This window comes from Ciconia boyciana, chromosome 3, assembly GCF_034638445.1.
Source record: "Ciconia boyciana chromosome 3, ASM3463844v1, whole genome shotgun sequence".
Taxonomy (NCBI): Eukaryota; Metazoa; Chordata; class Aves; order Ciconiiformes; family Ciconiidae; genus Ciconia; species Ciconia boyciana.
The window spans coordinates 45,446,613-45,467,239 of record NC_132936.1 but is presented as its reverse complement, the minus strand read 5'-3'; the positions used below and the strand labels follow the sequence as shown (position 1 = coordinate 45,467,239).

General features: G+C 37.4%; 1 protein-coding gene across 1 annotated transcript in view; it reads left to right on the top strand.

The window, feature by feature from the left end:
* MMS22L (MMS22 like, DNA repair protein) overlaps positions 1-20,627 on the top strand; it is a 100,656-nt gene that overhangs the window by 71,436 nt on the left and 8,593 nt on the right. Inside the window, exons 17-23 of the mRNA XM_072855528.1 lie at positions 4,317-4,459; positions 5,217-5,359; positions 5,518-5,677; positions 7,923-8,092; positions 15,728-15,939; positions 18,315-18,481; positions 19,923-20,019. Coding sequence (XP_072711629.1) covers positions 4,317-4,459; positions 5,217-5,359; positions 5,518-5,677; positions 7,923-8,092; positions 15,728-15,939; positions 18,315-18,481; positions 19,923-20,019 — 1,092 coding nt within the window. The remainder of the gene's footprint in view (positions 1-4,316; positions 4,460-5,216; positions 5,360-5,517; positions 5,678-7,922; positions 8,093-15,727; positions 15,940-18,314; positions 18,482-19,922; positions 20,020-20,627) is intronic.

Here is a 20,627-nt window from a genome sequence, read left to right as displayed (position 1 = left end):
ACAGTGTTGTTACTAACAGATTTTGGAAAATGGGGACCTAGACAATATCTTCAGAGAAGTACTTCTGTGAAGAGCAACACTGCGTCAAAGTGAAATGCCTGAACCCATAACCTATTTTTAATTTGCATAGTTATAGTTATCCACCCCTCTATTGTTGTTACACTTGGGCAAAGTTGTTACAGTTTGGCAAGGCAGTAGCCTCCTGCCCTAGCTGCACTTGAAGTTGAATAATGTAACCTGGTAAATTTTAAAATTTCTAGTTAAAAGTACTGGACTTATTTTTCCCCTACCAGTTACACTTAACACAAAAACCTAAATCTTCTTATAAATAGTCAAGATAAACTTTATCACAGAAATCTGAAGCTGCTATATAGTAAGTATTAAATGTTTAAATATTTTGACTTCTTCAAGATGAAGAACTGCTGCAGGAAGCTCAGGAGGATGGGTTGGGCAGTATTGAAAATATAAGGAAAATTATTGTAAGGAAATGCATGCATTAAAACTTTCTTTTTGGCAAGCTTGGAACACTTTCTGAGTGCATGTAGCTCACGTTTCTGAGACCTGATAAATGGATGCTTTAAATTAAATAATAGGTTTAGAAAATTGATCACATTCCTATGTTTTACATGCCAATTTTCATAGAATCACAGAATTGTTTAGGTTGGAAGGGACTCTTGAGATCATGTAGTCTAACTTGTCCAGTGCTTCTGCTCAAGTAGCAGGGTCAGCTAGAGCAGATTGCCTAGGACTCTGTCCAGTCAGAATTTTATATACCTGAGAAATTTTATTTGCTTTAAGTAGGTCTCCATGAACTTAAGATAGATGGGTGGTTGTGGTGTGGGTTTGTTTTCTCCCTTTGCCCCGCTTCTGAATCAGGCTTTGGAAGCAGGGGAGGTGAGAGATGAGAGAGAAAGAGAGAGTGTTTCTATGTTGGACTGTCTTTGAAAGTGAAAAACGTTGCACATTTTTAGGGCACATACTGTACTAAGGAGCATGCTGTAAAGCAGGATATGGTAAAGACTATTTCAGTGTGATTGACAAAGATGAGGCTATGGCCTTCTGGCAGGGAGATGTTAAAAGAGGTTGAATTTAGTTCCTGGTGTCAGTTTGGAACTCAGGAGAGAAGCACTCAGTCCTCTGATTTGCTGTCTTTCTCTTGTATGATCTTCATAGGGTGAGTTTCATGCAAAGTTGCAGATACCTAGCACATGCTGAATGAAACAGCAATTAAGCGCATAAATGCCCATTTATAATTTGAATTTTGTTGCTCTTCAGGTGAGATCAAGAAAAACATTTTGATGCCTAAACTGGAATTTTGGTATAATGTAGGTGCTTAAGGCTAATTACTTGTTCCCCCAGTAAACGCTTAAGTGATTGAAAGCAGTTACTTAAGTATTCATTAGCAGTATTCATTAAGCACCTGACATTGTTATATATGTATCCACAGATACGTTGCTGTGCTGGCTGAGGTGACGTTTACTGTATGTGGAACCACAGTCAAAGCATTCCTGTTCCCAAGTATCTGAGAGCATGGTTGCATTGGCAAACGCAGAACATGCACACATAGCTAATACTGAGTTCCCCCTACAGCCCTGCTGCCATAATTTCATCTAAAAATGCAGTTAGCATTTATGATAGTGACCTGGTGTACATTAGTTGAGAGGTTAGAGCACTTGTGCAAGAATTTGGAAAGTTAAGTGGGTCTTGCACTTAAGAGGGAATTCAAACCTTTACTTCCAAGTACCGCCTTAGAAAGGAATGAGAGGACCTTGCCCTCCTCTTGCAGGGTTGTACCATGGACTAACTGAAAATGTCAGGTTCATGGATCCGTATTGAGAGAACTATCAGTAAAAAGCATGACTGCACAGCTGAGTGATGATGGGTATTTGTCTTTTGCTTATGTGTATGTACTTTCTCACTCTGGTTCTCTCATATGTTCTCGCTCCCTGTTACTCTCTGCTTTTCTGAATTTTCCCACCTGCTGGAAGCATGGGACAGAAAGCACTCACACAGAGGCAAATATTTGTACCCCTAAGCTGTTGGGGTTGTGATTGCCAAGCCTCAAGGAGAATTGTCTGTTTCCCCTATCAGTTACCTCAAGGCCAACAAGGTGAGACTAGGCAAAGGTATGTCCCTACCTCATCAACAGAGCTGTAAGGTGCTCAGATTTCCTTGTGAAAGGACAATGAGTACCTATGATAAGACTTTTTTGGTAGAATTATACAGAGATATACTCTAAACACTGTCATTTTATTATATCCTAATAAGGCAGCAATTTTTTGTAGCATGATTCATGTACTTACTTACCTTAGGCAGTTGTAGAGCAAAAGTTATCGAAGTGGCTAAGTGCTGGGATCTTAAGACTTCATGGTTACTGCGTTGTGATAATTTTCACATCAAACATTCTCAGTTAAAAAGTCAAAAGATTATTTCATTGCTGATGCTGCTGTATACCCTGCAAGCTCTGCCTGGTCTCTAAGATTGAAGCTTATTCTGCATATCAGCTATTTCAATATTGATAATAAAGGTTCTGATGGACAAAGCTGTGCCCTTAGGAATATACACACAAGCTTTGGCATTTCTTTTGCAGTAGTGCCTAAAAGTTCCTCTCCAGATCCATATTGTGTAGTGCACAATAGTATTATAACCTGTTTAAACTAACTTTTAGCATGTGTATAAGCTCACTGGTTTAAAAGTACCACTTGCCATGCTTCTAGCAGGTAGTTATTGTTCTTTCCTTTCTTAAGGATTAGGAGCATATTCCTCTCTAGTTTTAGGAAGATGCTTAAGTGGCCTACCTACCAGCAAGCAACTGAAGCAAGAGCGAGACTACAGCAGAAAACGTTGGGGCAGCCTTTGGGGCCAAGTAGACTAGCTGTGTACATCAAGATCACAGAAGGCTGGAATTTTTTGTTGTTTATACATTATTGCAAAGAGCATTAAGTCTGTAGGCATCCTGTTTTTTTTTCTTTTGGTACTGGAATTTAATTATAATTTTTTATATTTTATTTGCTTGCATTTGGTCCCCTTATTTATTTTGTCAAGAGTACTTCAGCAGGGATGTTCAGACAAAAAATACAGTTGTCATTGGTTTTAACTAAATGAAACAGGAAAAAAAACTTTAATAATGTTGTTCAGTGAGAAACAGAATCCAGTTTGGTTTCCATCTGGACCTCTGTTGACTTTCTGTTGCAAGCATGAGTAAAAATTCAGTAGAAAATAAGTATATTTGTATGTACATATATCAAGAAAAGAGTACAAGCGTTTTTCATTAAAGTCAAAGCACCTAGGACTGACCAGGGAGGAAGTCTCTCAAATAAAAAGGTGTAACTGTTTTCAAGAAATTTCACTGACCTGAAGCACACACGGAGCTTATCCGATAGGAATTGCAAACAGGGTGCAGAACAGACCTGCTGTCCATTAGCAAGGAGTTTCTGCAGAATTAATGATGCGGGGCCAATATGCTTGGGAAAAAGTGACTACAGCAGCTACCCACGGTGGTAAGGCAAGTAAAACTTTGGGAATACTGAAGAGTAGAGTACAGGGATTGTGCGTTGAGTGTTGATGGTGCCATTGACTTCGGCCTGACACCTGGCTGGTAGAACAGTAGCAAGTGTTTGATTGAAAGTATACAGCAAATTTGCTCTGTGTGTGAATGTATATACTTGTGTGTGCATACATACATAAATACATACATTTGTAAGTGTACATCAAGTGTAACGGTTTCCTTTGTCATCTCCAAGCTGCCTTTTTAGGTTTCCCTTTTTGATCTATTTCTAACATGACATATCTTTATTTTCTAAAGCAGACCTTCTCTTCTCCATCTTTTATGTAGCTAGGACTAAGCAGACTTCAGAGTAGCATGGAGCACCTGAGCTAGCTTTATATGAAAGGCTGGGGTAGCTTAAGCAGTGTCAATATGAAGTTCCAGGTTGATTCAGCTAAACTATTCCCAGCATTGTACATCGGCAATTTAGATAGTACTGTCAAATTATCCATTGTTAGAATAAGGCATTTCCTATTGTGTGAATTTTGCTCCCTCTGTTTTATGTAGAGAAAACATATGTATGTATGCTTTTCTACTACCATGTGTGGCATTACCAAATTTATCATGTTCTCTGTATTTAGGCATCAGGATATTGTGAGCAGTCTGTAGAGTACACAAAAGGAATGCCAGTTGGCCTTTCTGCTACTTTATTTCTAATTGTTTCTGTGCACTGTTTCTATATGTCTACAGCCAAATGAGACACTCTGCCACCTTTTTGCATACTTTTATTAGATCTCTTTACCTTTTTCTTCCTGTTGTATTCATGCAGTGCACTGTGTGAAGCTTTTTCTAGTATGGGATATACATCCTATGAAGCTTTGACAGTACGTTCTTGGTTTCGGTGCATTTTGCAAATGTTCATAGATCAACCGACTGGTATGCTGGCCAAGACAGATGCTGAGCGAACAGTTGGTAAGTGTTCACATTTCCCTAATGTTTGCAGTAATGATTCTATATTGCAAAACTGGCAAACATTTTCGGCTAATTACAAAATGTATTTTTGTTTGTATTCCTTTACTTTTACCTAATTACAAAATGTGTTCCTTTACGCTGCTTGTGCTATTTATTGATAGTTTGCCTGCTCTGCATATGACAAATTTATCACAAACAAAGATAAAAGAGCTTGTTTCCTTGGAAGCAAAGAACAAAAACTTGCTCCCAAGGAGACAAGCTATTTTTCCCCCATGGAGAAACTGCTCTGAAAAAAGTGAAAATCTGAAGTAAATAGTCAGAAATCATTCTGTGAATGCCCTAAAAGAAAAAAGGAAAAAAACCCAGTTGCAAGTAATTCTTCCCTTTTCTATATTGGATATTTGCTTTCTTAGAGCAATACTTCATCACTTCTTCTATAAAACACTGCAGTTCTAATTATTTGTAGAACACATCTTCTAGTGACTTTTTCATACACATTTTGTAGATTTTTAAGAAAACTGTCACTAAAATGAAAGACTTGGTTATCCATACTTAACACGCTTCATTCTTGTATATCTGTATTAGAAACATAACTAGTTTAGACACACGTTCTTTGTCTAGAGAGATGCAGTCGGTTGTAGAATCCTTGTATTTTAGACATTTTAAAATCTTGTTTCGTTTTATGATTTTGGGACTAAAGTAAATCGAAAAGCATAACTATACTATATTTACTGCTGTGCTCTCTTGTAACAAACAGGGAAAGCCTATATGGAGCAGCTGACTGAAATGACAAGACTGATTTTTAAACTCTCAGAAGTAGAAAACATTCTTTCAAAGGCTCATGTTGAAGAGTCAGTTTTCAAGCAAGACCCTAAAAATGCTCTTGTTCAATTCATTAAGGTACTGTGCATCTCTGTGTTAGCTTCATAGGACAATTTTAGGGAAAAGGAATTGTGTATCAGATTTTGTTTGGTGTACGCAAATAAATTACTCGCACAAACCTAGTAAGAGACTTAGTAAGTTTATTTATATTTATTTCAATGTTTCTGTTTCCTCAGGCTGTTGGTAGAATTTACAGTGACCTTCAGACGCTCCCTGAGAAGTCTGCCATGGTAGCAAAAACTCTGGAGTATTTAGGTGATGTATTAAAGTATGTAAAACCTTATCTGAAGGTAAAAGGACCTCCAGAAGGTCTGCAACTTACATACTGGATCATAGGTAATTATTTTGCAACCTCTTTTCTTTTGGGAAATAGTTTTAAAGAATCAGTAAAATGTGATTTTTAATACTTTTTTTTTTCCCCTCTCTACTGTCCATCTTAATGGTTTAAAAAAGCAAAGTCACCAAGATGTTACAGTTAGGTATTTAATTTTCTTCCACTGATTTTCTTTGGTTTTTATCCTGATGCCTAACCACTGAAAACCACCTGTTTTACCTAAACAAAAACAGAAACTGTAACAAGCCAGTGAAGCAGTGTTATGACATGCTACATCATATTTACTGGAGTTATGATAGTGGACAGGTTGGCTTAGGAATGTAACTTGCTTCCTGTTAGAACTGCTCCTCTTACATACACTCTGTCCTTTATTAAAGTTCAAATTCTGGTATTTGTTCATGAAAGTGTAGAACCACTGATAAGATGGAAAAGTGCTGTTTATTATGAATGCATGTGACCCACTTGCATTCATCTGACCCACTTGCCTTTAAAAATAGGGTGAACCGTACGTCTCTTAAAGACAGAGGTAATGATTTGCATATACACGCAGCGTATATCATGATTATAAGGACTACAGTGAAAAGTGTGGCCACGATGTAGAAGGTGTATCAAATGTAATGGAATATGAATTTTGTAAAATAATTTATTTTTCTATTGCAAGATCTGCATATTTTGTTATACAAGACGTATGTCAAATTAAATGTTTATTGATATCCAGATGTTGGGCTGGAGTCTTGTAAAGTAATTTTAGATTGGTATTTTCCTTTCTGTTCTTTGCAATAGGAAATGATTAATCTTCAGTCATGCTGTTATGTGTGAGAAATTGTCCTTTCTTTTTAGTTAAGAAAACATAAAAAAGGTTTAAAAGAAAAAAGTATTTTAAGTGTATTTCAATCACTTCTTCACATTCTGTGGGCTTGTTAAATTATAAGGACAAAGCAAGAAGCTTAACAAATCTAAACACCTCCTGTCTGTGATCAGATTGTGTCTTCTACTGTCCCATACATCACAGGAGTGATGATAGAAGTACTTTTAGCCAGAATGAGCATGTTTCTTTCAAAACAGGAAGCTTAGACAACATTATTAGAAGTATTATTAAGTGATCATTCTCTTTCTCTGTGATTGATCATTGTGTTTTCTTTCACTCCACAAGATTAATGTTGTTTCGCGTTCTTTTTCGATATAATAATGGATGACTTTTATAGATTAATAATATCTTGTAACAGCCTACTTTTGATCATTCATTATTTTCAGTCTTAAACATATTTTTTGGGGATAGTCCTGTATTTTCAACCCAGCAAACTTTTTCTTGCTTCTAATTAAATAGAAAGTTAAGAACGTCTGTGGGAATTACTACATAGGAATCTTGTTTTATTTAATCTATATTTTGAGTATTTACACTCACGAGTATAGAGTTATTTTCTCAAGAAAAATTACACCTCACCCGCAATAAAGATGTTTCTCAAAGTTAGGGTATTTACACATCAACACCTTTTTACATTTTTTTTTGCAACTCAAAAGGAAGATCTTAAAACAGGCTCAAAGCTGCCCAAGTGATACGTTAATGTGTTGAAAACAAGAAAGATGTTCTCCGAGGCTCTCATTTCATGAACTAAGAGCCCACAAAGATCTGGAGAGACCATGCTGGTTTAATGGAGCTGGCTGCTCCTCATTCTTTTTAATCTGCTGAATTAGACACATTAAATACAATTTGAAAGATATTTAATGTTTTCCTAACATTGAATTGCTGTGTGAGTAGTTGCTGATGTGGCCACAGTGGTGTTAGGTAAATGTGAAGGGAAGGCAAAGGTAGTGTCTCTCTCTAAAATGTGATGAATGCACACACTAAGGTAAATGTTTAAGTGCATGTGTGCTGATTGCAATAGTGTTATGTATCAAGTTTAGTTATTTTTCTGCAGGGATGTGAGAGACTGTCCTTTCTTTAGCGTTACTGTACTTTTCCTAAAGCAGCTTCACTTGCCTAAAAACTTGTAATTGTAATTTATTGAATCAATTTAGTACTTTCAGGAACTGTAAATGGACTTTGAGTTGTCTTGACTGGGCTTTTTCTAAGGGGATGCCATGGAATTGAGTACATGGGAGTGAGATGTTTCAGTGCTGTTGCTACTCTTGGATTATCTAATTTAGCATAATAGCCTCTGTAGGATTTCTTAATTTTTTTTTTTCCTGACTGTAAATTGCTTTGGGATTTCTTGATATTTTTTTTTATCCCCCCCCCCCCAACAGGATGTCTGGTAAAGTTCTGGGCACCGATACTGGCTACTTCCAAAGCGCAGCAACTCCTGTTCCGCATCGTGGATTGCTTACTGCTGCCGCACTCTGTGCTCCAGCAGGACAAAGAGCTGCCTGTGGCTTTGCTGTCTGCCATTCAGGAAAGTCTACCTCTTTATCTTCAGGTAAAGATCTAAACTCTATTATCAGCAGACAAACGTATCTTCAGGAAAAGATTCATATTGCAGAGGATGTTTTCTTTTTCCCTAATCAAAACAAGCGTTGACTGAATTTAAAGAAGGAGCAAGAGGATTTCTTTCTTCTTGTAGAAGTGGAAGGAAAAATGCTACCCCAATTGGCTTTCCTTTCATTGCCTGCAGCTATGCTGTGGTACGCTCCAGAGCTGCTAGTCTAATCGCTGTATATAGAGAAGCTTTTAGCCAACCTGCTGTTTACACTGGTCTCTGATGCGAGAGATTTCTGATCAAGACACTTGTTGAGATGACAGAGCAAACAAATGTTTTAAATCATCCTTGACTTGGCTAACTGTAGATAATTAAAGATGAGCTACTCTTCCCCCCCCCCGCCCCTTGCTCTTAGGAACAAAAGACAATCCTCTGCATATGATGGCACTGTTTTATCTTAATAGTTTGAGAATGTGTTTTGCTGAATCAAATTCCTGCTGCTTACACTTACATGACTAAAGCCTTCTTGACCGTTATTCCTTCTATTCTTCCCTCTGCTTACCTTTCAATCTTGAAACTCTGTAAGGCTTGTTGATGCTGTAGAAAGAGACTAATTCCTGTGGGTGAGGAAGAGAAAAGAATGTATTTTTAAAATAAATAAGTTGACATGTTCTTCCTTGTAAATCCTTGGGTCTTTTTTGCTTGCTTTTTTCCTTTCCCTCTTAGTCTTCGTCTTGATTGCAGTCTTAACTGATTACTTTACAGGATTGTATTGTGAAACAATGCAGTGGTGACATTGTAAACATCCCTCAGATTTATTCCTTTCACAAGTTGCATTGTGATCAATGGCATGTCATATGGAAGTGAATATGATTATGTAATGATGTGCAGAATATGACTTGCTTTGCTGCTCTGTAGGTATTTTCAGAAGCTATATACATGTAGGACCATCTGGACACTGATATTACCACAGAGTGTGACTGTCTGCTTTCTAATTTAGTATTTTAGTCAGAGAGCACTGTTTCTCTGTAGTCTGCACTTATGGATGTAGTTTTAAGATGAAGCCACTCAAGTTGTTTTTGAAGTTCAAGTGTTGTGGACCCTTGTTTCTTGTTTTCTTTGTCAGTCTCTGACTTCCTGACCTCACTGTCGTACTCTTCAGCAGTCTGCTGTGTAGTCCATGTGCTTTCCGCTAAGCTAGATGATCTTATTGACCAAATAGTTTATTTTAGACAAATGCTGCTTCTAGAAAACCAGTAATTCTTTAATTTGACAAACAATTCTGGGGAGAGGAGACAAAGAGGAGACTTATTTTTCCTATTTCAATATGGAACTTCTACATTTTATTAATTGTCTGTATTTACAAAGTTCCAACATTTTTAAGTGCTTCAAACTGCTTCATTCATTCCAAAATATTTCCTTCCCCTTTATGTGGGAAAGTGGAAAAATTCCTGATTTTTGGATCAACTCAGAATGAAAGTATTTCAGTATCAGTTTAAAAAAAATATTCTCTTAGGACTGCTTCTGAGCTCCTTTGAGATCAAATGGATTCTAGGCACTCTCTGATTTCTCAGGTTATCGTTTCACAGTTGGCTTAAGGCAAGTTGGCTTAAGGCTAAATTCATTCCCTTCCATGACCATGTGCATTCCCATTTAATTTGCTTTAATGTTTCTGTGAATGTGGGATGATTTGTGAGCTGATTCAACAAGTAACTAGCCCCACAAAACAAGCAAACAAAAAAACCCCAACCCCCCAGATGGGCATATCGGAAAAGATAAAGCAGTGTATGTGGAAAGAAAGTGTGTAAACATGGTGAGAGGAAAGACAGAGAAACAGCATCCTCTGGAAATAACCCCACCTTGACTAGCTTAAGCTGCTGGTGAAATGTGTGATCAGACTCTCTTTGGGTGGCTGCCTATGTCTGGTGCCCATTCCTGGAGGTGGAGCAGTGGTATTTTAGTGCAGGAGCCTTAATTCACCCTAAAGTTAGACAAACATTGTTCCTTAGATCTGTCTCTGTTAATACTCTAGCTTACGAATTAATCCTTTGGCAGTTACATGAAAATAAAGAAACAGGAATTTGGAGACCATGCAAAATATCTTCTTATACATGCAAATTCTTTATTCATAGTCAAAGCATAAAAGCCCTTGAGTAGCATTTCTACTCAGAGGTCTTTTCAATCCTTTTTTTTTTTCCTTTTTTCCAGTCTTCTGAAAAGTTCCAGGCTCCATCTCAATCTTCTCTTCTTTTTTTTTGTTCTGAATTCTCCTTCTTCAGCTCCTTCAGTGTGGGCTCCTCCTCCTTTGTCTAAAGAACCTTCTTAGATCTCAGAAAATATATTAGTTTGCAAGCAATGGTTTGCAAAACTTCCCTCTTTCCAGAGCTTTTAACAACTAATCTTAATGTGGTTTGTTTGATCCTTTTATGTGGGTTTTGAAAAGGATTTGAAATCAGTCTTAGTAGCAGGTAATTAATTTCACACATTCATTGATGCAGCAATCTTATGAAATCCTATAGAATTTCTGAATTGTATAGAAAAAGGTTCCCAAACGGTCACATACCCTGTGTAATGATAATGCAGCTGGCCACACAACTTGGGCAGCGGGCTTAAAACAAGAACAATGTTGTTGTCACTGTGTTGTACTAAGAGAGGGCATCGCCTTTGTCACCCTAAAATGGCAGAGGCCAATTTTTCATTTTTTAGGACAACATACGAAGCTCCTTCTTCTCTCCCCAAAGTATAGTTCACAATTCATTGAAACTGATGACTGTATTCCACTGTCCGTCACCTCCCCACCCCTCCCACCCGACAGGTTTATTTTTAATAGATCAAAATTACAGCCTTTGTTTAATTTTGCACAAGCACAAATAATTGTCAAATGCGCTAATTAAGACTAGACGTTGCATTTCTCTCTCCTCAATTTAGACTGACTGTGTTTACTTGTTATGTTTCTGTTTACTGTATATATAAATTTGGGCTATACAGCTGTGCCTTTTGACAGTTATTGGGAACTGATCTGTTCTCCACTATACATTGAACTCATCTAGAAGTTTCCTTCAGACTCAGTCACTGATTCTGCCTTGTCAAAATAGCTTAGCTCTAGCAACTTTTAAACAGTATTTTTTGTCTTGCCTAAAATGTTACTGTCTGGATATTATTTCTTTCACTGTGCATCATCTGTTTTGATAATATTTGATGACCTAATAAAGATTTTGTTTGGATATGATATCAAAATTGTCCTCAGAGTTGTTTGAATGATGGACTTCAGAAAGTAAAGCATGAAGAACATGAATGAACAGCCTTTTTATAATTTTATGGGACTGTTCTTAATTATGAGAGAGTGGGGCATGTAAAATCTAACATTAGATATTTTGCCATTGTAAAAATAAGTTGAGTTGATTTGTGCGATAGTGATTGCTGAAGCTTACCGCAGGAAATTTGAGAGCAGTTGAGATTGCTCTTGGATGGATTTCTTGGAGAATGATTTGGAGGAACTTTGGTACGCATTTACCAGTAATATGGGAAAGAACTGAAGCAGTGTACAGAACTTATTTTAGAGAAGAAGTACTAGTTTAAATATATCTTGTAGAATAGAGTGTAGGTGCATGGAATAAGCATAATATACGCAATGATGGGAAAGGTAGGATACCCTGCTTGATTTATCGGCGTTAATCCTGTCCAAACACAGAAGATGGTTGATTTCTATCTAAATACAGGAGAGTGGTGAAAGAGCTTAATTCTAAGTAGTGCTTGGCACATACATTTTCCAGTGATTTTAATGGGCCTGTGCAGGCTCAGCATTTGTCAGAGATCAGACCTTAAAAGCCCTCCTGTGAGCCACATCTGTGGTCTGATATTTGAGCAAGCTTATTAATACGTTTTGTGAATTATAGTATGTGTTTAATAGGAATTGTACAACATTAATTGGTGAACAGCAGATTTATTCCAACAGCAGGACTGATATTATAAGTCATCATTAGGTAGCTTGGCATTTCTGCAGTGAATAGTGCCAGTAATCCATACTAATCGGTTCTTCGCTCTCCACAGGTGATTTACAGATATATGGATAAATCAGAAGAAAGAGGCAGCTCTGGCCACAAAAGGTTCCTGCAGTGAACACGCACAGGAATCAGTTGCCTTTCTGCTAAAATGAGGAGCAGATGTTGTCATGCCCCTCTGCTCTCCTTAAAATGTCTTTGTTTTTTTGGTTTGGTTTTTTTTTTTTCTTTTTTTTAACCTCAGAAGATGGCTAAAGAACATAGTTAAGAAAAAGAGGGTGGCTCTGTCAACCCTTTAAAGTCCATCTGCTTTGTAGGGATTGTCCTAGGGGTCTGATGTGATTGATTTCAGATCTCTGGTCCAGAATTGCAGTCCAGTAGCATGTGTTTCTTTTCTCTCATATGAACAGTAGCTTCCTTCATCTCTGTTAATTACTGGTAGGATTTAAAAGAAGAAAGTTCTATGTGATTTCCTTGTAATCACATCCTCACCAGCGCTGCCTAGGATATTTTGCCATGGTACTGAGAGATTTGCAGCTACTGTGCAGTGTTGGTAATTTATCCCTTGTGCCACTTGGGATATGGTGTTGTCAGACCTTGTGCAGGTCTGTTGCTCTCTGCACTTATGCAAGAAAAAAACGAGTCCAAAATAAAGAACACAGTGTTGAGCTAAAGTCAATGGGCCTCCAAAAGAGAAATCCAAGTTCTTATCTGGAAACTTTTAGGAAACAGTAGAAGGGTCAGGGTCAAAGTTGTGATGATTCTTCCCTGAAGCGCTTCGATGCTGTAGATGTGCCCTTCATCTGTGAGGACTGATTTACCGATTTTTCTGCTACGTGGAAGAGAAGGGGTTTTTGTTTAGCGGTGTTTTTCTGGCTCCCAACAAAATGGAAGGTGATTTTTCTCACTGTTGTCTCACTGGAAAAAAGAATTTGTATCTTGGAAGCAGTTGGTGTTAATCATCTAACTTTCATTAGGAAAAATGATGAGGATCCTCCTTATTGAAGAGAGAATTTTGGTATTACTACGTGGGTTTAAAAATTACACCTTTTTTGAGAGGCAGCCTCTCTGCCTGACCGACCAAAAAGGAACCTAGAATCCTTTCTAAAGAAAACATTAGGTTACAGAAGAAAAGTTGTCTTCTGTGTTTTTAAATGCTTCTTAACAGCTCTTCTTACAGGGTTTCAAGAGCTCTCTCTATCCTCATCAGATAACTAAAGAAAAAACCCACTAGTTAACTTATGTCCTTTTTTTCTTCTCTAGTCAAGAAGAGTATCTTTCAGTAATGGTCTTGACAGGGTGTTGGGGTTTTTTTGGTGGTGGTGGTTTTTTTTTTTTAATTCTTTCCTTTTTTTTCAGATTACATCTTTCCCCATCCCACACCCCAAAAAATTAGAATCAGTTTACTTCAACTCAGAAAATGAAAATGCTCTTATGAAGGATCAGGCTAGGTTTGTTGATCCATCTTCAAATGAAACTATTAGAAGATCTGCAATAATTAGTCAGTGTTCCTTCAGATAATAAAATTCTAATATTTTTTGCTTTTTATTGCACCTATTAAGTATCTTTGGGATCATTTCTTAAAAGCAGTAACTTATTATTTAATAATAACTGATTTCTTCCTTCTTTTCTTGATACTATGCAGCATTTGTTGATCCTCAATTTGAAGAACTCTCTCATTTTAGTAATAATCATTGTCCATTCTTCACAGGTGTTATGTTCTTCATGTATTACTACAGGTGTTCTCTGTAAGGTTGTGATGTTATTTGTGTCCCCTTTATCAGATAGATTAATACACCTTCTCACAGATTTTTTTTGTAGTCTTAAAACAGTCTAGAGTCTTAAGTGTACCAGCTCTGATTTTGGGATTATGGAACATTTTCTGTTTCTTTGTAAGAGCTGTACTAGAGAAAGCACAGGCAACTCTTCTTTATGCCTGCTGCAACATCTTACTGAAAACACCAAACACTCAAGCTTACATACTAAATAATCTGTCATCTGTAACAGTATCTCTGAGTCTGCTACTTGCCAACAGTGTTTTTAAGAATTCTGATATAGCAGCAGCTGCTTTTTCCTACAAAATTTTGCTGTATGTACACAAAAGGAGGAGAGAATCTGAACTGTTTGTTAAAGCCCTAGTTCAGGAAGTGTGGTTTTTATCATTGGGACTTACCAAAATTACCAAGGAACTCTAGAAGTATGTGAAGTTAAACCCTAATCGAACATGTCTGTGTTCAAGAGGGCCACCTACAGCAAGTCTTCGGGCAGGTCCTTGAAATCTCATGGATTTGTTTGCTGTGGAACCAAAGGTGGGAACTCCCCATTTCAAGAAAGTGCCAAGATGACCCTCAGCTATGTCTCAGCCTGCTTTTTTTCTGAAAGAATTGTTCTGTCATGTTCACGCAGACAGGTATAGATGAAAATCTTCTTGGGGAAGGACTCCTATGCGAAAAGCAGCAGAAATACTCTCTGTCAGTAGCTGGGGAACAAAAGCAGCTTGTCTTGAACTATTAATTCATATATTAGGGGCATTAGCTTACCTCGGCAACCATCAATATTCAGGCAGATACTCCTCCTACCAAAAGCGGAGTCTGGATTGCAATGCTAGTGGAAGTTTGAAGTACTGTTGAAGTTGCTGTCTAGGGAACTCTGTGCTTGAACTTCTTTTACGCCATTATTCTTGTTAGACAATACTACTGTGAAAACTGAATTCTCAAGAGGTTTCTGTTTGTGCTGCTGACTGTGACCCTTGTGATAGGAGATCACTGGACTTTTTTTTTTTCCTCTTAGTGATTTGTTGTTCTTCCTTTCAGTAATCAAAGGAAGGGGAAGGAAACTCTTAACTTTCTCTCACAGCAACTTGTACCAGTAAGAATAATACTCTTTTTTCAGAGATGTACCGTTTATATGTTGTATAACTATGGGTAGTGTTCAGATACGCACTTTCTGGGCAAGTACTTTCATTATAGATTTTTCTCTGGATCAATATAGCTTATATTGGACAAATCACAGCAGTTCTAGCCTTATCTTAAACAGATTTCAAAACCCCCTCTAAATCCCTTATAAATGGTGCCTAATTTACCCTAATTTGTTCACACTATGAGCAAAATTTTTCTTGTCAGACCACAATTCTAAGTGCTCATTTTTCTGCTGTATCGTTCATACAAAAATTTCACATGGTGCTTTACAAACATATGAGGTATTCTCTCTCTCTCATTCTCTTCCTTTATAAATCTTACCTGACTAATATACTTTGAGAGACCACATACAGAGTTGAAAAAGAAATGAGGAGCTCTTGGGCACAGGAACACTTTCTCAGGTCTGAAATGCCAAGGTTTTATTTCAAATTTGAAGGGGAGCTTGCATGTCCCGAAGCTTATCTTCCAATATATTAATTAGTCTACTAAAAGATTTTTCTCTCCTTTGCAAGCTTTGCCCTGGCTTTTTCTTCATTTGTAGACTATGATATCTGCAGCAAATTACTGATGCTTATTTGTAATGCAGTAGTTTACTCTTTATGCAGCAGTTTACACAGTGTGTAGTGAGTATTTAGCCAACGGTTGTTAAAGATTTTTTTCACAAGTATTGTTAAAAATCTATTAAATTTCTCACTTTCTAAAATTTTCTTCTACAGGGCCTGTCCTTTATATGTTGTCAGTCCCAAACACAGGGTGCCTATTTAAATCAACTGCTTGGGAGCATTATTCAACAGTATTTTGGACGATTTCTCCCTTCTTCTCCGACTGTGCTTGGAGCCAGACAGCATCCTATGCTGACTGCTTTATGCAGTTCCATTACAGCCCCCCAGATGCTCCGTCTACGGAAGACCACTCTGCATGTCATAAAGTAAGGACCAGTGCAGTAAAAAAAATCACTTATTCAGATTTCACAAATAGCTAATGAGGAAGGCAACGCCACTGTTTTCTTCTCAGTTAACTGATAGTTTGGCTGTGGGAAGAGCCTGTAAGTTGCCGGGCAGGGAGCAAAGGAAGGACATTGTGTATACATCAGGAGAGTAAAATTGGGAAGATCTGGAGACTAGTGAGAGAGTCATTGAGGATAAAGGTTCTAGACTGTAAGAAAAAATATCACATGGGGCCACATGAAAAGCAAGTATTTTTCTAGAAAAATTACATTGCAATATACATCATCATATATGTGTGTCTCAGGCTGTATTTAGGGTCACAGAGTTGTAGTGCTTATAGTTACCAGTGACCTGTGCATGGGAGGCCTTGTTGCTGTCAGTGTCAGGGTGTACACAGGTGTGCCAGCTACCCAGGGGAAACGGAAAATCTGGGGTGTGGGAAGAGGGAGACATAGAGGCAAGGAGAGAGTACTTGTTCACTGGGCTGTCACTACTTGCACGATGTCAGCAGCAGCTATAAATGCTGGGTCTCTGCTGCTGAAAGGCCAAAGCTTTGGTTTGTGTTCTGCAGAACAGGGAACAATCTGTACTTTTTGCCTATGTTGGGAGAGGAATTAAACTCCCTCAAATATAAGGTGATTGCTTATGTCCAAGGTAACTGTATTTTTCTGTGTTAAAGAGTGTGTATACATGTTGATTAAGAGAATTTTGGTGTTGATCTTAGGTAAATATTATAGGCAATCCTGTAAGTAAAGCCTGTTTTGTCGCATATTGAAGGAGTGAATTAAGATTTCATAGTCTTATTTCTGACATATTTTTAACTTTATGAATACTCAGACTTTATCATCTTAAAGTTATTTGTGAATGTGTGCATGCATGTGTGAATTTTAAGATTGATAGTGGAAAGTAAGTTCTGAAAGCATAGTGGCACTTGGTGACTTGTAAGACATGAAACATTCCTTATTGATCTGGGAAGAATGTCTTAGAACTGAGCAGCAGTCTGATTTACAAACTGTTGGGTGGTCAGGAGGCAGCCAGTAGGTCTATACATAAATACATACAGAGTTTGCTAGTCATTTTGACATATGAAAGCTAGTGAGTATCTTGCTGCTGCACAGAGGAAATTGGTCCACATGATCAGGGGTCTATTATCCAGGCCAGAGAACCGTTTTAGTGGAAGAGCACCCCAAAAAAAATTAGTGTGAAAGTCTCATTGTAAATTAATGGGATAGAACGTTTCAGAGTTGCTAATATTAAAGTAAGACCACACGATACAAGGAATACAGAAGTAAAGCGTTACAACTTTCATTTGTCAAGTTATACCACTGCTCTGAAGCTGTGCAATGAAATACTCAGATCTCTGAAAGTCAGGTTTAATTTGAAAGTTGTAGAAGCATGCCTTAGTAAGTTTTTAACAAGGATAGTGGTTTTTAATTGATGCATTGCTCAGGAAACATGCATGCCTTTTTTTGAGTTGCTAATGGTACCTAATGGTAAGTATCTAAAAAGTTATTTTGCAGCTTTTGAGAGTGCTCTTGCTAACTGATGAATAAATGCTGTGTTCTTTTTAGCTGCACTTTTCTGTCCTGAATGCTTCAATTTAAACTTATGGTCTTCAGATTTCAGTAAAGTAGTTTGTAATGTCAAATTAACAGTAGTTCAGATTTTTGTATCCTTTTTTTGAAAAATAACAAATCAAGCCGTTCAAATTGGAACATTCAATGTGCGTGATGTCAAAATTTGCTCTTGTTGCAGATTGACAGGTCACCTTTTATCTTTGTGACCAGTTTTATACTGGACATGATTGTGTTAATGGTGACAGAGCAAAAGTAGACATTGGCTGTCCCATTACAACATACTGTTGACAAAAATAAAATAACAGTACTGGTGTAACAGCAGCACTGTTATAACAAGTTGGATTGTGAGTTGACAAAAGCACATAAAGCTAAATAAAGTAATTGAACAACAGTTGCATTTTGGATGTTGGTTTAGGGTCTTAGAATCTTGATTCCTCTATTATTTTTTTTTTCAGTTATTTTATGAAGCTGCCTTTATATTTTAACTTTTATAGTCACACTTGGCTTTTTAACTATAATTATGATAGCTGCTATTTCTCACTTCCCTCAACAGAAGAGTCAGAAGGCATCACTATCCTCTGATAACTTGGGAGTCTTTTCTAAGACTAAGACAAATAGAAGCCATTCTATTCTACAAATAGAGCCTAGATAAAGATAGAAATCTATGTAATAGGCCTCCTGCTGAAATATCACAAAGTTATTTTAAGGTGTATGGTTCTTGCATTGAATGGAAAAAAAACAAATTATAGACTCTGTTTTGGTTTACTTTGTCTTCCCAGTGAAAACTACATGCAGTTCAAAGGTAATGCTCCACCTCCTCGCTTGGCCTCAGTTCTTGCTTTCATTCTTGAAGTACTTCAGAGAACCCAGAGCACTGAACTATGTGACATTGACTTAGTTCTCCCAGCTGTGTTGAAATGCGTGGTGTTGGTTAATGAGCTACAAGGTGAGCTGCTTGTTTGCTTTCAATACATCTCTGCACACCTGTAAGAGTTTTGTACTGCTGAGCATCTTTCATCCCAATATTTAAGACTCTTAGATGAGGTGAATTAAATACTTTGGCCAGATAAACTGGACAGCTTTCTTTTTTCATTAACTGGTCTTGGACTTCTGTCTCCAAGAAGCAGAGAAGTCCTGCCTCGTTTCTCTCTCTAATGAACTAGTGATCAACTTCTCAGGAACCTGAAGAGTGTTTCCTTTCTCCCCATCCTTCCCACCTCATTTCTCCCAGACTTCGTAACTGTGGAAGCTTTCTTGCACCTAAAGGTTTGAGACCAAATAAGACTAGCGTATGTTCTCCCCATAGAGGCATTATAAACAGATTAAAAGTAGCGTGTTGCTCTGTGAAGGCATCTTTGAGTTTTCTTTCTTCTTTTAGCATGCTTTGTTTGGTAGTGAGAACTTCCTTATTTTTAGCTTCTTAAAAAATGAAGCACTCTGTTCACCCCACAGTTGTATAATGAATGTGCATGTGTGCACAAGCTCAAAATTTCCACTTCTTGCTGCCAGTAGAGGCATTAAACAAAATGGGGATTCACCTCTAACTTCTCCTGGGAATTTTTTCTAATAAAGTACTTTTTGATTCTACTGTATAAAGGTTTCAAGGACAAGACATGTTTAGGAAATTAGCTGAATCATCACACACCTTTCTTCCCTCTTTTGCCATCATAGCCATATCTGCCTGAAGCTGAAAGTACCTACTTTGCAATGTGCTGTGGAGTAGAATGAGCTGAATGTCTTGTGCTGCTGTGGCCACCAGCTCACTGCCTGCCTAGACAGGGCTCCACCACACCCTTGTAGAAAAGTCCTTGCAGCCCAGTTCCACCTTTATAAAGGAAGAGCTGTATCTTGCAACTTGAATATGTATTTGGAAACAATTAAGGGGAAGAAAATAGTGGAGTTTTGCAGTCTTTTTTTCCCCTTAAAGAAAGAGGTAGGGTGGAATTCAGAACAATACCTGCCACTGAAAGTAAGGAGTAGATCTATATAGCTTTGGGCAGGATATAATGCTATGACTGCTTTGCTTTAATTCAAGTAAGAATGATTAAAGAATACAAACAGAACTTAAATTTAAATAAATCTCTGTTTCCACTAAGTGTGTGTCTCTCTGCTTTGACTTAAAGAGACCATAGTCTACTTAAAAATCTGTATGTTTAAAGTATAATGGTGGTGAAAATAAGACTTTTGCATAAATCTGTGATTCATTCTGTTCTTTATAGCCAATCTAACTAACTGCTGTCACAGTCATTTCGGTTGCATCAAAGTAAGATAAAACCATTTTTTTCTCATTTAAAAATTGTAGTCTTTATGAAAGACATTCTCCAGATGGTCAGTTCAAGAGCTCTGTGTGAATCTTGTGATTTTTTTTTTTTTTTTCCTTTTTACAGTTAAAAAAATATCTACAGATATCGTACAGTACATGGTAGAAGGCTGCCAAGCAGGGTCAGGAGGAGAACGTGCCACCCAGCTGACTTCTGTATTTAGGTAACCAGAAAATATGCCAATTGGCAGTGAAGCTACTGCAAGCCAATTGACAGCAAACATGTTTTTTTAAAATAACTAATTATCCTTAACATACTGCATTGTCACTTGTTTATGGTATTCAAATAATGGTACTTTTGGCACTGGTTTTAAACATAGCTTGGCCAAAAAGCCAGAGCAAAAAAGTAGGAGATAAACATACCTGCTTTCTGATGGATTAGGTACTGTTTTGAAAGGTATATAATAGGGAGGTATGTTGCTGCTGCAATGAGAAAAACTCCTCATGAATGCAGATGGTCAGTGTTAGGTGCTGTGAAAGATGTGCGTGCCTAATTTGAAGTGTATATAATGGAGATCAAATCCTCATACCACAAGCTTAGCTGCTTTTTTGAGTGATTTGATTTTGTGACAAATAAATAATAGATTATTATAATGTAAATGATATTTATTCCATATCTCTGCAAAATAAATCCTGTTTCTCACGTGGGTGCAGGAGAAAAGCTGCATAACCTGAGACCTGAAGACATTTTGCAAACCGAAGCACTGGTGTATTGGGTCATGTCTAGATGAAAGCTCCAGAGACACTCACTGGAATAGGAATGGATGTTTGT